The sequence below is a fragment of the Panulirus ornatus genome, chromosome 49, assembly GCF_036320965.1.
Source record: "Panulirus ornatus isolate Po-2019 chromosome 49, ASM3632096v1, whole genome shotgun sequence".
Lineage (NCBI taxonomy): Eukaryota > Metazoa > Arthropoda > Malacostraca > Decapoda > Palinuridae > Panulirus > Panulirus ornatus.
Window position 1 is genome coordinate 328809 of NC_092272.1, and position 16867 is coordinate 345675.

Genomic DNA, 16867 nt, shown 5'->3' on the forward strand with positions numbered 1-16867 from the left:
GCTGATGCGGGAAACAGCGATTATGTATAACAAATATATGAATATAGATATGATTTTTTTTTTTATATGTGCTTGCCATTCTTACCTTAGGGAGTTTGCATCAAGAAGTGAACCTTTAAGGGGAAGATCCTTTGCTTTGCTTTTTCTTCTTTTCTCACTTTTAAGAGGATGTTAATACAGTAAGGAAGACTTTCCAGTCCCATTACTTCCTTCTGATCATGTGACGTGAAGGAGGTACATGGGTAGTGTTCTGTCTCTGTTTCCAGGGTTAAGGAAAACTTTACAGTATAGTTAAATCAATAAAGAATAGTAAATTACAGATAAATACATCAACAGAACTCCTTCACACTTAACCTTGACTGACTTCAATGTTAGATTTGGAGTAGATAATTCAATTTATGTATGTGTGCACCACCCCCATACATAGCAAGTTTTTGGTTTTGGAAGATAAGCAGAGTGAAGGGTGTACTGATTGAATTATATATCCTGAGTTGATATGATTATTTTAGGGATGCGTGCATAGTGCCATTGTACAAAGGCAAAGGGGATAAGAGTGAGTGCTCAAATTACAGAGGTATAAGTTTGTTGAGTATTCCTGGTAAATTATATGGGAGGGTATTGATTGAGAGGGTGAAGGCATGTACAGAGCATCAGATTGGGGAAGAGCAGTGTGGTTTCAGAAGTGGTAGAGGATGTGTGGATCAGGTGTTTGCTTTGAAGAATGTATGTGAGAAATACTTAGAAAAGCAAATGGATTTGTATGTAGCATTTATGGATCTGGAGAAGGCATATGATAGAGTTGATAGAGATGCTCTGTGGAAGGTATTAAGAATATATGGTGTGGGAGGAAAGTTGTTAGAAGCAGTGAAAAGTTTTTATCGAGGATGTAAGGCATGTGTACGTGTAGGAAGAGAGGAAAGTGATTGGTTCTCAGTGAATGTAGGTTTGCGGCAGGGGTGTGTGATGTCTCATGGTTGTTTAATTTGTTTATGGATGGGGTTGTTAGGGAGGTAAATGCAAGAGTTTTGGAAAGAGGGGCAAGTATGAAGTCTGTTGGGGATGAGAGAGCTTGGGAAGTGAGTCAGTTGTTGTTCGCTGATGATACAGCGCTGGTGGCTGATTCATGTGAGAAACTGCAGAAGCTGGTGACTGAGTTTGGTAAAATGTGTGGAAGAAGAAAGTTAAGAGTAAATGTGAATAAGAGCAAGGTTATTAGGTACAGTAGGGTTGAGGGTCAAGTCAATTGGGAGGTGAGTTTGAATGGAGAAAAACTGGAGGAAGTGAAGTGTTTTAGATATCTGGGAGTGGGTCTGGCAGCGGATGGAACCATGGAAGCGGAAATGGATCATAGGGTGGGGGAGGGGGCGAAAATTCTGGGGGCCTTGAAAAATGTGTGGAAGTCGAGAACATTATCTCGGAAAGCAAAAATGGGTATGTTTGAAGGAATAGTGGTTCCAACAATGTTGTATGGTTGCGAGGCGTGGGCTATGGATAGAGTTGTGCACAGGAGGATGGATGTGCTGGAAATGAGATGTTTGAGGACAATGTGTGGTGTGAGGTGGTTTGATCGAGTGAGTAACGTAAGGGTAAGAGAGATGTGTGGAAATAAAAAGAGCGTGGTTGAGAGAGCAGAAGAGGGTGTTTTGAAGTGGTTTGGGCACATGGAGAGAATGAGTGAGGAAAGATTGACCAAGAGGATATATGTGTCGGAGGTGGAGGGAACGAGGAGAAGAGGGAGACCAAATTGGAGGTGGAAAGATGGAGTGAAAAAGATTTTGTGTGATTGGGGCCTGAACATGCAGGAGGGTGAAAGGAGGGCAAGGAATAGAGTGAATTGGAGCGATGTTGTATACCGGGGTTGACGTGCTGTCAGTGGATTGAATCAAGGCATGTGAAGCGTTTGGGGTAAACCATGGAAAGCTGTGTAGGTATGTATATTTGCATGTGTGGACGTATGTATATACATGTGTATGGGGGGGGGTTGGGCCATTTCTTTCGTCTGTTTCCTTGCGCTACCTCGCAAACGCGGGAGACAGCGACAAAGTATAATAAATAATAAATATAATAAGACTTACAGAATAGATATCCTGATTGTGAATGACCTCCTTTATTTCTTTATTTTTTTCAGCTGGACAAAAACAACCGTGCAAAGCTGACTGACTTGGGATTTTGTAAGCCAGAAGCAATGATGTCTGGCAGTATTGTTGGTACTCCTATCCATATGGCCCCAGAACTCTTCACAGGCCACTATGACAACAGTGTTGATGTGTATGCATTTGGCATTCTTTTCTGGTACATTTGTGCAGGCCATGTCAGACTACCACTTATCTTTGAGCAGTGCCAGTCGAAGGATCAACTGTGGAATTGTGTTAAGAAAGGTAAGTTTTTGTCCTTTGTAACGATAACAGTATCTCATAGTCTTAGCTAATGATAAATTTCATGGATGTTTTTTTCTTGTTTTCCATATTCGTTCACTGTTTCCCATGTTGATGAGGTAGCACCAGTAACAGACGAGGGAAGGACCTCATTCACTCACATCCATTCTCATGCTGTGATGTGTAATACACTGAAACCAGAGCCCCCTATTCTCAGCAGGACCTTATCTCCATTTTGGTTTTCCCAGCTAATTTGTATAATGATAGATTTTTATAGATTTTACATTAAGATTTTTCATTAAGTTTGATATACAGTATGTTACAAGCAGTTTATTGAATAAGAATTGAGATACAGCCATTGGACACATTATCAAAATTCTAGTGCTATACTATGTGTGAATGAACACAGCTAAGGATATTTGAAATGAATTACAGGGCTGTACATATGGCCATGATTTGCTTAATCTAACTGAAAACAGGGCACTATAAAAGATAATGGAAAGTTAGTATAAGCCAATAGCTAACAGTGTGCTTTGCTTTTCCATCCCAAGTTTGGCATCCAGGGCATACAATTTGTCATTTGTCCCTGTAAAGGTTTATGGAAGTGAATAGCATTAGGTGTGGTGAATCTTGAGAAGCATTGATTGTGGTTTCTTTTCACTGACTGGAGTGATGTCTTTAAATATAATTAGCATCAGAGTAGGTCATTAGAATTAATTTGGAACATTTAGCAACATGGTATGAAAGAAGAAATACTGATGGCGACATGACATTTTCCCCCCTTTTTTTTTATATAATGTCTCATAATTAAGATACAGTGAGCAAGTTCACTTATTTTCAAATTTTTGTTGAGATGTTTTTACTGTTTTCATCTTGTTGAACTTCAGCACCATAGTCAGTAGGATACAAAGAGTAATAGTATATACACCAGAAAGTCTGAATGTGCAAATTCAGGTGACAGAATTGAACATATATGTGTAGATGTACATTTATATGCTACTTCTAACATACATTAATCTGATAGATAATATGTGTAACTTCACCTCAAGGTTAAGTCTAGCATGTAGTGTTATGTTTCTTGTTATTCTGAAACAAATTTCCAGGTGCACGTCCAGAGCGACTCCCCGTATTTGAAAACAACTGTTGGGACCTAATGCAGGAGTGCTGGGCTGGAGATCCTGGTAAGCGGCCTTTGCTCGGAGATGTCGAGCCCAGACTCATAGAAATCATGCAAATGGATGTCAGGAAGCAAGAGGAGGAATGCAAGGAACAAGTGGAGGAGCAGAATGAGGATGATTGTAAAGTTGATTCTGCTGTAGATGCAACTGAACAATTTGGCTTCATAGGTTAGTGCAGGGGTAGTGCTCTTGGTATTCGTACAGGCTTAATGTCTTTCAAAGTAGAGGTATACTTGTAGAAGTAGAATGTTTTCTTTGTATACCTTACTTACCAGACTCATCAACTTTTAACTTCTTTAAGTATCAGTAGATGTAACTAAAAGTTTCCCTCTTTATAGTTTTGCACTACATATTCAGTAAAGTAGTGTAGATTAACTAATAGTCCAGACAAGTTGAGATTGCACTGGTGGTTGAATATTATATTAATTAGGGTAATGTCCTACAGCACGAGGGAATATAGCTCAGCTGGGAAACAGTCTTCACTACAGCATTACTGGTACCCTGTGACAATGAGTAGCAGTATTAGTGTTACTCTATAATGAGTAGCGGCATTAGTGGTGCTCTGTGATGAGTAGCGGCATTAGTGGTACACTGTGATGATGAGTAGCAGCTCCGATAAGCTTCCACACATCCACCTCATGGTAGTCCCAGCTAGTATGTTGCTACATGTAAGATATGTAAGTACAAAGACCATAGCAGTACAATCAAGAAACCTCTGTTTAAATGGATAACGCAGCCATTTTTGGTCCTGGATTATCAAATTAACAAATGTAGTTGATGTTCATTTGCTTCAGATTGTTAATAAAAAAGATACATATAGACATATATACAAAACTTATTTAAAAAGGCTTTTTGGAGAAAATATATCATCATCAGTTATATTGTCTTTTTTGTTGTTTTCTTTGTGTTGTAATGTGTTCAAGCATTGAGAGTGGATTGCCACACCACATATTTGAATATGCATGAATCTCATTCACAGTCAGAAATAAGATAATCTTCATTTCAGCCTGAAGTGCCTTGTGAATTGAGTGCCTTTTAATACAACATTGCAATACTGAATTCTGGATTACAGTGTGCTCGTATTTCCCAGAAAAACATTCCGTGTTTTTATGGTAGTTATGTTATTGCTGCTTTTTTTGCCAATATTTTTAATTGTTTTTAAAAATTCAAGGTTTCTTTTGTAAATATGTATATGTGGTGTGTAGGGATAGGTGAGGCCTTATGGAATGTACCTTCTTTCTTGACATATTTGGATCATTGATACTTGTGTGGAGCTGTTATGAGTAGAGTTATGGAATGATATCATCAGGGCACTATCGTAACATGTAAATCAGTTTGCTGTCTCCTATTAGCAGGGTGGCTTATGCAGAACAGCCTCAGGCATTTGTCTATGTACAGCTTTGTACACTGGCATAGTAACACCCCTTTCATCCACATGCTCTTAACTCTGTCCATTTACCTCATCGTTGTTCTTATGTTACCCCGTTTTCATTCCTCTTTTCATGTACTTGTCATCATTAGCAGTTATCCATTTCACTTATTTATTTTCCATCCTGCCCCAGGAATTCCTTCTATGGAGCTCCCACTGTGTGCTGGAAGCTGGTCAAAGCCACTGGTTAAGATTGCAGTTCAAGAAGCATGATAGTGTTGCATGTTTGTAGGAGATAAGTGTTGGAATGCTAAGAAGCAAGAGTACAATGTCTTCAGAATGGAAGTTGTGTCTTGGGCATGATGGGTCCCTTCATATTTTGAATCTGTGTCCGTAGTGTTGTTGAGATGGTGGTGTCCAGAATGCCAACAAAAAAGTGTAACTTGTACATGCGTTAGGAATGTAGTCTTGTGGAGTAGAATGTAAGACCAGGTTGGGAAGGCATTATCTTTTAGTACCTTGTGCATCATTACTGTGTGCATGTGTTTTGTCAGTGTCACGTTTGTTTGGTTAGGGGGAATCTGTAAGCATAGGTTGCTGTAGTTTGAGGCTTGAGTGACTTTTTCAATTGTTTCTTCTTGGGAGTTGGTGACTAGCTGTGGTATGGTTTTGGTAGGAGGTTTTAGTGCTTTTGCAAAGAATTGGTTGATGAGCATATTAAGGTGAGACTTTATTGCACTTGATTTTGTTTTGCTGTGGATGTGTCCAATGTTTTTGGTGTTATGCAGCCTTTGATTGTTTTGAGAGCCTTTAATTTGTGTGCAGTTTTGGTATGTTTGCTTATGAGAAGGTGGATGACCAGGCAGGTGATATGCAGTTCAGTATGGAGCAGATGAATTGTTTTTCGAGGATACTAAGGGATGGGGTGCCTAAATGTGTGTGGATGTAACCAAGATGTGAAAAAAGGAGAGATAGGTAGTATGTTTGAGGAAAGGAACCTGGATGTTTTGGCTCTGAGTGAAACGAAGCTCAAGGGTAAAGGGGAAGAGTGGTTTGGAAATGTCTGGGGAGTGAAGTCAGGGGTTAGTGAGAGGACAAGAGCAAGGGAAGGAGTAGCAATACTCCTGAAACAGGAGTTGTGGGAGTATGTGATAGAATGTAAGAAAGTAAATTCTCGATTAATATGGGTAAAATTGAAAGTTGATGGAGAGAGGTGGGTGATTATTGGTGCATATGCACCTGGGCATGAGAAGAAAGATCATGAGAGGCAAGTGTTTTGGGAGCAGCTAAATGAGTGTGTTAGCGGTTTTGATGCACGAGACCGGGTTATAGTGATGGGTGATTTGAATGCAAAGGTGAGTAATGTGGCAGTTGAGGGAATAATTGGTATGCATGGGGTGTTCAGTGTTGTAAATGGAAATGGTGAAGAGCTTGTAGATTTATGTGCTGAAAAAGGACTGATGATTGGGAATACCTGGTTTAAAAAGCGAGATATACATAAGTATACTTATGTAAGTAGGAGAGATGGCCAGAGAGCGTTATTGGATTACGTGTTAATTGACAGGCGTGCGAAAGAGAGACTTTTGGATGTTAATGTGCTGAGAGGTGCAACTGGAGGGATGTCTGATCATTATCTTCTAGAGGCTAAGGTGAAGATTAGTATGGGTTTTCAGAAAAGAGGAGTGAATGTTGGGGTGAAGAAGGTGGTGAGAGTAAGTGAGCTTGGGAAGGAGACCTGTGTGGGGAAGTACCAGGAGAGACTGTGTACAGAATGGAAAAAGGTGAGAACAATGGAAGTAAGGGGAGTGGGGGAGGAATGGGATGTGTTTAGGGAATCAGTGATGGATTGCGCAAAAGATGCTTGTGGCATGAGAAGAGTGGGAGGTGGGCTGTTTAGAAAGGGTAGTGAGTGGTGGGATGAAGAAGTAAGAGTATTAGTGAAAGAGAAGAGAGAGGCATTTGGACGATTTTTGCAGGGAAAAAATGCAATTGAGTGGGAGAAGTATAAAAGAAAGAGACAGGAGGTCAAGAGAAAGGTGCAAGAGGTGAAAAAAAGGGCAAATGAGAGTTGGGGTGAGAGACTATCAGTAAATTTTAGGGAGAATAAAAAGATGTTCTGGAAGGAGGTAAATAGGGTGCGTAAGACAAGGGAGCAAATGGGAACTTCAGTGAAGGGCGTAAATGGGGAGGTGATAACAAGTAGTGGTGATGTGAGAAGGAGATGGAATGAGTATTTTGAAGGTTTGTTGAATGTGTCTGATGACAGAGTGGCAGATATAGGGTGTTTTGGTCGAGGTGGTGTGCAAAGTGAGAGGGTTAGGGAAAATGATTTGGTAAACAGAGAAGAGGTAGTAAAAGCTTTGCGGAAGATGAAAGCCGGCAAGGCAGCAGGATTGGATGGTATTGTAGTGGAATTTATTAAAAAAGGGGGTGACTGTATTGTTGACTGGTTGGTAAGGTTATTTAATGTATGTATGACTCATGGTGAGGTGCCTGAGGATTGGCGGAATGCGTGCATAGTGCCATTGTACAAAGGCAAAGGGGATAAGAGTGAGTGCTCAAATTACAGAGGTATAAGTTTGTTGAGTATTCCTGGTAAATTATATGGGAGGGTATTGATTGAGAGGGTGAAGGCATGTACAGAGCATCAGATTGGGGAAGAGCAGTGCGGTTTCAGAAGTGGTAGAGGATGTGTGGATCAGGTGTTTGCTTTGAAGAATGTATGTGAGAAATACTTAGAAAAGCAAATGGATTTGTATGTAGCATTTATGGATCTGGAGAAGGCATATGATAGAGTTGATAGAGATGCTCTGTGGAAGGTATTAAGAATATATGGTGTGGGAGGCAAGTTGTTAGAAGCAGTGAAAAGTTTTTATCGAGGATGTAAGGCATGTGTACGTGTAGGAAGAGAGGAAAGTGATTGGTTCTCAGTGAATGTAGGTTTGCGGCAGGGGTGTGTGATGGGGTTGTTAGGGAGGTAAATGCAAGAGTCCTGGAAAGAGGGGCAAGTATGAAGTCTGTTGGGGATGAGAGAGCTTGGGAAGTGAGTCAGTTGTTGTTCGCTGATGATACAGCGCTGGTGGCTGATTCATGTGAGAAACTGCAGAAGCTGGTGACTGAGTTTGGTAAAGTGTGTGGAAGAAGAAAGTTAAGAGTAAATGTGAATAAGAGCAAGGTTATTAGGTACAGTAGGGTTGAGGGTCAAGTCAATTGGGAGGTGAGTTTGAATGGAGAAAAACTGGAGGAAGTGAAGTGTTTTAGATATCTGGGAGTGGATCTGTCAGCGGATGGAACCATGGAAGCGGAAGTGGATCATAGGGTGGGGGAGGGGGCGAAAATTTTGGGAGCCTTGAAAAATGTGTGGAAGTCGAGAACATTATCTCGGAAAGCAAAAATGGGTATGTTTGAAGGAATAGTGGTTCCAACAATGCTGTATGGTTGCGAGGCGTGGGCTATGGATAGAGTTGTGCGCAGGAGGATGGATGTGCTGGAAATGAGATGTTTGAGGACAATGTGTGGTGTGAGGTGGTTTGATCGAGTAAGTAACGTAAGGGTAAGAGAGATGTGTGGAAATAAAAAGAGCGTGGTTGAGAGAGCAGAAGAGGGTGTTTTGAAATGGTTTGGGCACATGGAGAGAATGAGTGAGGAAAGATTGACCAAGAGGATATATGTGTCGGAGGTGGAGGGAACGAGGAGAAGAGGGAGACCAAATTGGAGGTGGAAAGATGGAGTGAAAAAGATTTTGTGTGATCGGGGCCTGAACATGCAGGAGGGTGAAAGGAGGGCAAGGAATAGAGTGAAATGGAGCGATGTGGTATACAGGGGTTGACGTGCTGTCAGTGGATTGAATCAAGGCATGTGAAGCGTCTGGGGTAAACCATGGAAAGCTGTGTAGGTATGTATATTTGCGTGTGTGGACGTGTATTTCTGTAATCCAAGACTGCTACTAGAGACTGTTCTGAGGGCATTTACAGTGTTTAAGGCCTATGTTTGTATGTTTGTGGTGTGGGAAATAAATTTCACATTTGAGCTTCTTGAGATAAGTACTATATTTAGGGTTCTGTTGAAGTTAAGTGGTTGTCCATTCAAGGTTATGGGAGGTTGCATGTTAAATTCACATCTGTCTGGGGTTAAGAGGGTGATGGATTTTTGTGAGGATGCAGTCATTCTGTTTTGAGTGAGCCAGTGTTCTGATTGTGTGATGTATGTTTGTTGTTTGTTGTAATGTAATTGTTAGGTCATTTGCAAATGATAAGACTTTCACCTTGTGATCTTTTGGAGGTAATGAGAGAGCATGTCTGATGAGATTAAAAGAGCTGGAGAGAGAACTGCCCCCCTTGGGGAACTCTTATTGTAGAGTGTGAGGGTTATGGCAGTAAAACCTTTGTGAATGACTTTGGCTTGTCAGCTGGCTGTGAATTCGGTTAATCACTTTTTGCAATTTTTTTGGAGTGGTGTCAAGTATCTTTTGTGTGTGAGTGTGTTGGTGGACAATTGCGTTTACCCACACAATTTCCTTCTCATGCTATTATCTCTCTATCCAATCTTCTTTCTCCATATCCTGATCTGTTAAAGTGCCGTCTCGGAAATTTGCACAATCCCCATCATTCTACTATTATACACTGATTGTTCACTATTTCATTGGTTGCCAGAACTCATTCCTTCTAGCTGAGTCTTCACAAAAACTGTCCACTAACAGTTCATCATAACATTTTCTTGGATTTTTTGGTTTCATCCACTGACATACCTTTTGTGAGTGATTTACATTTCAACATCTATTCCTACATTGAAATCCTTTACCCACTCCATCTACTCAGGGTTCATGTGCATCTCACATTGTGAATCTCATCTTTCTATGTAGAGGACTGTATTCAGAGAAGTTTCTGTGAACGCCACCCTACTATGTTTTGGAGTTGCAGGATCTAAAGGTATCATTCATACATTTTAGAATTGATATATTACTGTGCCATTCCATTGGTATTTGTTACAATAACCTTTACACAGCCCCATTGTATAACTTGAATTCAGGTTTTTTAAGTCCGTAATTTTCAGCCAGTGTTTTGTTGATGTTTGTATTCATAATCCTGTTTATCAAACCAATTTATAGATTTTCAGTTTTGTGTTGCCTCCACTTAATGCTCATGTTCAGTCCACCAAAATAGCTTTCACCTTTGGACCAGAAATTTGAGAATTCACCATTCTTTTTAAAGTCAGTAATTACCAAAGAGTAAATGTATGATTAAAAGTTTAATTTATTCTCAAAGTTTTGTGCCATAGCATGTTGAGTTTCCTGGAAAAATACAGTTTGTAATTAGAAAAATATGATGATATAGAGTAAATATATGGCTTTTATATATTTTATTTCTGCTTACTTATAAATAGTTAATTTTCATAATAAGTTAAAATATCAACATGGTATAACCAGAGTTTTTCCAGTATGATCTTTCTTACCAAGCTTATTTTGACTGTTATATCCAATCAAAGTAGATACTTGTTTGTAAGGTCGGGAATTCTTTGTCAATGGCATGATACAGTTTATCATTAGTCTGTAAGAAATATCATAAGATTCTTAGCTATTCTTATGTAAAAGCAGGATCTCAATATAGCTTTCAGTTTTGTACAAAATATTTGTGGAATTACAGCCGGATGGGTTTTTCTTCTTGTGAACAGTTTTCTCTCAGAATCAATTGAGTATCCACACTGGTGCTTGCTGGACCATACTTCATGCCTGGTTTATAGAGACAGAGCAAAGTGCCACAAGCACATTGCTCTAAGAAATATAACCAGTTTGGTAAAAACTTGCCAAATTTCCATCTTCTCATAGTTTTCCACAATACCCAAGCTTTCCTCATAATCATAGCTCAAAGCAGTCCTCATTACTACTCTTCTTTTTGCCTACAACAGACATTGCATTGTATAATTTTGGCTCTGGTGTGATTTGTTTGTTTTTTCTTCAACTATGTTCTTACTTATGTGGAGAAGAATAAATGCACATAGCCTCTTGGTTCACTCACATGTGTACTCAGTTTATGGCCAGTATTCTAAAGGAGCACAGGTTTCAGATTAACATAGATACTTTTTGATTTTATAGATACTTTTTGATTTTATAGATACTTTTTGATTTTATAGATACTTTTTGATTTTTTAACAGTGCATACATTAGGAGATTGATGTAAGTAGATGAAATTGACATCTCCAGTCATATTTTCTCATTCAGACCCAAAATGACTCCATGCCAATGGATCAGCGCTCACTGGAAATATTCTTAACAGAAAACTATTCATGTGTCACATGTACCCAAGTTTTTCTTAGTCTAACTATTCTCTGAAAACCTTGTTGTTATTTTTTCAGCAAAATTGCAGTCGCTCTGTCATTTTGACGTAAAGTCTTTTCCTGATTGAGAAAAGTTTGGGAATTCATTTTAAGGAAATCAATCTTATGTGTTAAAATTTTAAGGAATTATCAACAGATTTTTCTAATTTGTTGCTTTGTGGGTGATTAAGTGTAACCTGAATAAAACTTCTTATTTGGTAATGGTAGTATATGTGTTTGTAGGGGCTCTGAACTTATTCTTCTGTATGACATTCCAGTAGTTCAAGATAAACATTTTTCTATAGCAGTATGTGTTATGCATTCTTTATGGCGTTTTTATTTTAAGCTCTCCGTCATTCTTCGTATACCTTTATTGTCTCTTCTGTTGATATTTTAAATGTGTGAGAGACATGCATGGGATAGAATGAGCTGAGATGTGCTGGTGTACAGGGAATGACATCCTGTCATTGGGCTAAACCCAGTAATTTGAAGCCGCAAGCCTCAAAGTAGTCTGCTCCTTGACTGTAAATGGGGTCTCAGGTTTCAGTACTTTATACAGGACAATTAGAGATCACATGTGAACGAATGAGGCATGTGTTCGTCTTTTCTTGAAGCTACCTTGCTGTTGCAGGAAATGGTAATCAAGTATAAAAAAGTATTAGTAATACTCGGATGTCTTTTTTGGGCCTCTTGTAACTTCTAGGCTGTGCTCCATTTAGGATCAGGATAAGATGGGCTCCTTTGGGGCATGACGGTCCATGACAGCACTCTTCTTTTGTGTCATCTAATGATGATACAGCTTTGTTGAAGGTGACTTTTTGTTCAGAATGTCACCACTTACATATAAAGTCCATTAACAATGGACTTTAATGTTAGTTGGCAGTGAAGGTCTTTTTATCTTATGGCTATTTTCCTGAATCTCCAGGTATGTGTTCATGGTTCACTTTTTCACCTCTATATCCTAAATGTCATCACATGGAAGCAGTCTTAGGAGTAACTTTTCTGCTGTAGAAAATTTGCTTTGCAGTGTAAGAATTTTTTTAGAGGACATTCATTTCCATTCAATTTTTCCTTTGCCAGTCTGGTTTCATTTGAAATTTTAAGAACTTCTTACATGCATATCAACTGTAAAGGTAAATAATTTGGCAAGTTTTTGACGGTTTGCTGCATTATCTTCAAACCAGCAAAGAGATAAGTTTCTGGTAATGTTTTCAAGGAGGTTGATGAGAATAATCTATTCTGTCTATCTGTATCTCTGATGCCTGTTTCCTCTGGGAACACCAATAAAGGGGGATGTCTGCAGCAGAAGTCTCCATTTACTTTTGTCCTTGTATGCCTCCCTTGTGTGCACCATTTCACACATTCTTCCCCCATTTTTCTCCCTCCAGTACTCTTCAACTCTATTTCCACATGTCACAAATGGTCTTTCTCTTACAGCAACCCCCTTCAATCATACACTGTCCTTGAACACTCCCAACCTTGCATTCTTTCCACATGCCCAAACCACCTTAGAGTAGTACGTTTCATTCACTCTCATCATCTCTCAACCATATAACCTGAATAACCAACTACCTCTTCCATGAACTGTTGCAGTATCAGTGTAAATATATCTCAGAGGAATTGCTTGTAATCCTGCAGATGTTTCTGCTGTAAACACTTGTAAGTGGTGTGGATCAGTCATTAAGAAAGAAAAACGTAGGAAGTGCTCATCCATGTTGGTTGACAAATTTAATAAACTTCTTTTGTCAACTCTTTAACCGGAATGAAATATTTCTACGGTTTTGGGCTTAGATAAATGAGGAACTTGCTTATGAAGCTGCAGATGTCCAAATGTAAACTTGTAGCATTCCAAGAATGGCTTGAATGAAATACCTATTACACTGCTGTGCAATATATGTATGTTAACTTCATACATATACCAAATCATTGAAATTTGATTTTTTGTTGAAGAATTTTGCTTGATGGTAAGCATCACTAGATTTAAGTAACATGTTCATAGCAGTGAAGAGGAGAAATAAAAAGGAAAAGACATAGGAGGTATGCAGCAATAAAGTGGAGGAAAATGCCAAAATGTATGCAAACTAGAGAATGATAGAATGGGAATGAAATTATTTATGAGATTCATCTCCTAATATTTTTTTTCTGCCAAATCTCAATAGTAGATTATATTGTTAGATGTATACAAACCACAGCAAAGTTGAATCTTGAAGGTTATCCTAGAATGGGTTAATTTAATGCAAAATGCACTTAAAGCATTACAAAAGTGTAGAGTAAAAACACGATATAATCATCATTTCAGAAATGTCTTTAAAAGATGTAGGGATAAGATATAAACTTTTGCATGTAATATTCTCTTGATACTTTCCGTATTACTTAACTTACATAGCAAGATGTGAATGAAACATGAGCTGCTAATCAGGATTTAAGTTTAATGTTATGTCCACAATCACACAATCTCTCCTTATCACACATTTCACATGACATCACTTAACTTAGTCAACCCATTCTTGTAACTCCAGATTTTCCTGCTGTGAGCACTGTGCACTAGCCTTGTGTTTTGGCAAAATGGTAGGAGCAATAGATAGAATAGTAGGCAGGAGCATTAGATAGAAGTTGTGTTGGAACGTTAGGTAGACATATTAGGTATAAGTAGTCTGTAAAGACATTAGGTAGGAGCTTCTGGACATACCGCATTAGAGTGAGGCACTGAGGCTAAGAAGCAGCACCAGGCTTCACCAGTTTTGAAGACTCTTGCCGAGGCCACTCCCCCGAGGGAGTTCCTGAAGGAAACAGGTATCAAAGAAACAGATTAGAAAATTAAAAAGAGAATTGACAGTTGTCTTCCTCAGGAGAATATTCTCCATATATATATTTTGCTGTTGGTGTCCAGTATCTGTATTCTGTTGTGGAATCCTAGCCTGTAATTGTGCTTTGCATAGACAAATTGTGTCAGCATTTTTATATAGCTGCATGTACTGTACTTGAACTCTCTGCCTTCTCTCTCTCTAACTCCATTTCAGTTTGCATAGGATGGGTAAGAAATATACTGCTTCTCATTTCCTTCAGACATACTGTTAGTGTGTGTCCAGAGTAGGTTAAGAGTGACTCTAAATCTTCCACTTTACTCTTTAAGTTCATTTTTTGGGAGATTGATTTCCATTTACATTACTCATACATTCAGAACCGCAGTTTCTCTAAGAAATAATTCCTTTTCTATCCTCATTTGAAATGCCGATAGCATGTAACCCATTCACTCTTAACAGCTGTCTGATCTTTCAACAAAGTTGCAGTAGATATATTGCAACCTGTCATCAACCATGTATACGATATAACCATGATATCATGAAAGGTTTTTATCTGATACACCTTTCTAATGCTTTCTTCACACCACATCTTTTTTTGTACTGTTCTCAAACATAAATCCAATAGTACTACTTAAGATATCTTTCTTGACATTTGGCTTTATTGGACCTTTGATAAATTAAGCTTTCTTATCCATTTGTCGATGTGTAGACAAGGACTCCTTCATGCAAGTTGCAGTGCATACATACTTTGTGCTCCAGTTCTTTTCATTGAACAGAGTTCTCAGTGCACCTTCTCTTTTGCTTCCTTGCATGTCCGTTTTCAACTTAAGCTTTCACGCTTTCATCCTTATGGATCATCACTTGATACGATGCTTTTCCTCACGATAGTCTTAGCTTCTTCCATTGTTTTAAACACCTCTAAATACATAAACACTGTCAGACAAAATTATTTGAGGTATCATGCTAAAAGTTTATGTAATTCAGACTCATCTCCAAAGACCTTATCTGGTTCTTGTGATTGAAGATGTATACCATGCATGAAATAAGATTCATGCTGAAATGATGCAGTATTTTGTTGAATAGTTATGAATGTAAAGAATAAGGAATGTAAAGAATAAAGAATAGGAATTGAGATATTTTGCTTTGTAATTGTATGAGGATTTATGTTAGAATCTCTGTTGCTATACATAGAACTGGTCATTAATGCACGATTTTTACTATATTGTGAAAAATGAACATTTTGATTACATGAAGGAATTTAAGGTATATTTCTTCCTCACGAATAAACACATTCCATTGTACGTGTACTTTTTTGTGTATAGTACACCATAGATAATATTTGCTGGTATGTGATATTTTGATTATATGGTTACTTTTTTTGCAACAGAGATATTGCAGCTTCATTTCAAAATAGTTTTCATCAGCTTTCTGTTTAATTTGATTGCTATTGCAATATAGGTATGTATATATATATATATATATGTACATATATATTGTTGCCTGTTGCCTTCATAACACAATTTTGTTCATGTGTGTAATTATTGCACATCATAAATTTTATTTGTTAATTGTAGTTTAGTTTTATTAAACAATGTATGAGTAGTGTGATGTGATAAGGAAAACAAACTCATTTATTGTATGGATGCAATAAGTCATATATTTTTGCTGACAGTGAATATTAAACCTGTACCCCTTAACAAACATGTGAAACATAATGAGTGCTCTGAGTATATTTCACATGCCTTGCATTGGCGATACAATTATGCTCTCTTCATAAGTGTTTGAGAGGAAAATGATAAAAGTGTTAAGAGAAGGAATTAGAACGAAGACTTTTAAAGACACAAAATTGAATTGTAATCCCAAATCATATATTTTATGTCATTCCGTAGTGCTTTTTTTCCAACTGCTTTTGTTTTTCCATCTCTCTCTCTCTCTCTCTCGGGTTTGTTACACAATGATAGTTATAGTAAAGTAGTTAACTTTATCAGAAATCCTATCATGTGAATCCTACCTGGGCACTTGGACCAGTATTTCCTTACTTGCAGTATATCACAGCACATAGAGAAGCCACTCATTCCTCACAACTTTTCCCCATCTGTCAGCACCTCTATATCTTGGTTCAGTTTTTATTCCTCTCGACCATCATCGGTTCCTAAAACCAGAATTTTGACGTACTAATCCAGTGCCTTACAGAGTGCATTATATTATTTGGTGTTACTGGTTTTCTCATTTAACTCATGCAAATGTTTTGTAAATTTTCGTATGTTTAACTTTCTGTACAGGGACTAATTATCAGTATTTGTGATAGTCCTTTAGATGTAATATTTATTACAATGCTTAATAGCCTTTTTGTTTATTATCATGTTAATGTTAATTGGAATTCTTGCCACTAGTTTTCAAAAGGAGGCTATATGAAGGATAACCTTATTTTTTTTTTTTTACTGTTATCGTTATTAGTCATCTTCATTTAGCCATCAAAGATAGCTTTCCTCCTTATGTAGAAATTCAGATAATCCTCCAAAGATCTGTATTTATGTATCTACGTGTCAGGATTTTCAGGTATTGACAAGTAACAGAATACAGGGGCATATTATGGACTGATTTTTCATTTGTTAAGAGTGGATGATAGAGGAAAGAATTATTATTGTATGAAGGTTAATGATAACTAAAAACTGTGCCAAAGAAGTATGCATCATTTATTGCATTCTGCGAGTATTTTTGTGCACATAAAAGCTTATGCACGTCATAAATGTTGAGTGAATTAATGTTTATTTATTCTTTATAGTAATGGTATAATTTGCTTGCCTTTGAATCACACAAATAAGGATT

The 16867-nt window shown here is 37.9% G+C and overlaps 1 protein-coding gene across 2 annotated transcripts in view; it reads left to right on the forward strand.

The window, feature by feature from the left end:
- LOC139764289 (dual serine/threonine and tyrosine protein kinase-like) overlaps positions 1 to 16867 on the forward strand; it is a 119473-nt gene that overhangs the window by 93700 nt on the left and 8906 nt on the right. Inside the window, exons 13-15 of one of the 2 annotated variants that reach the window (XM_071690772.1) lie at positions 2129 to 2378; positions 3479 to 3721; positions 3999 to 5838. In XM_071690772.1, coding sequence (XP_071546873.1) covers positions 2129 to 2378; positions 3479 to 3721; positions 3999 to 4060 — 555 coding nt within the window. In that variant the 3' untranslated portion in view covers positions 4061 to 5838. Of the gene's footprint in view, positions 1 to 2128; positions 2379 to 3478; positions 3722 to 3998; positions 5839 to 16867 lie in introns of those variants that run through there. The other variant, XR_011716340.1, reaches the window with a different exon arrangement.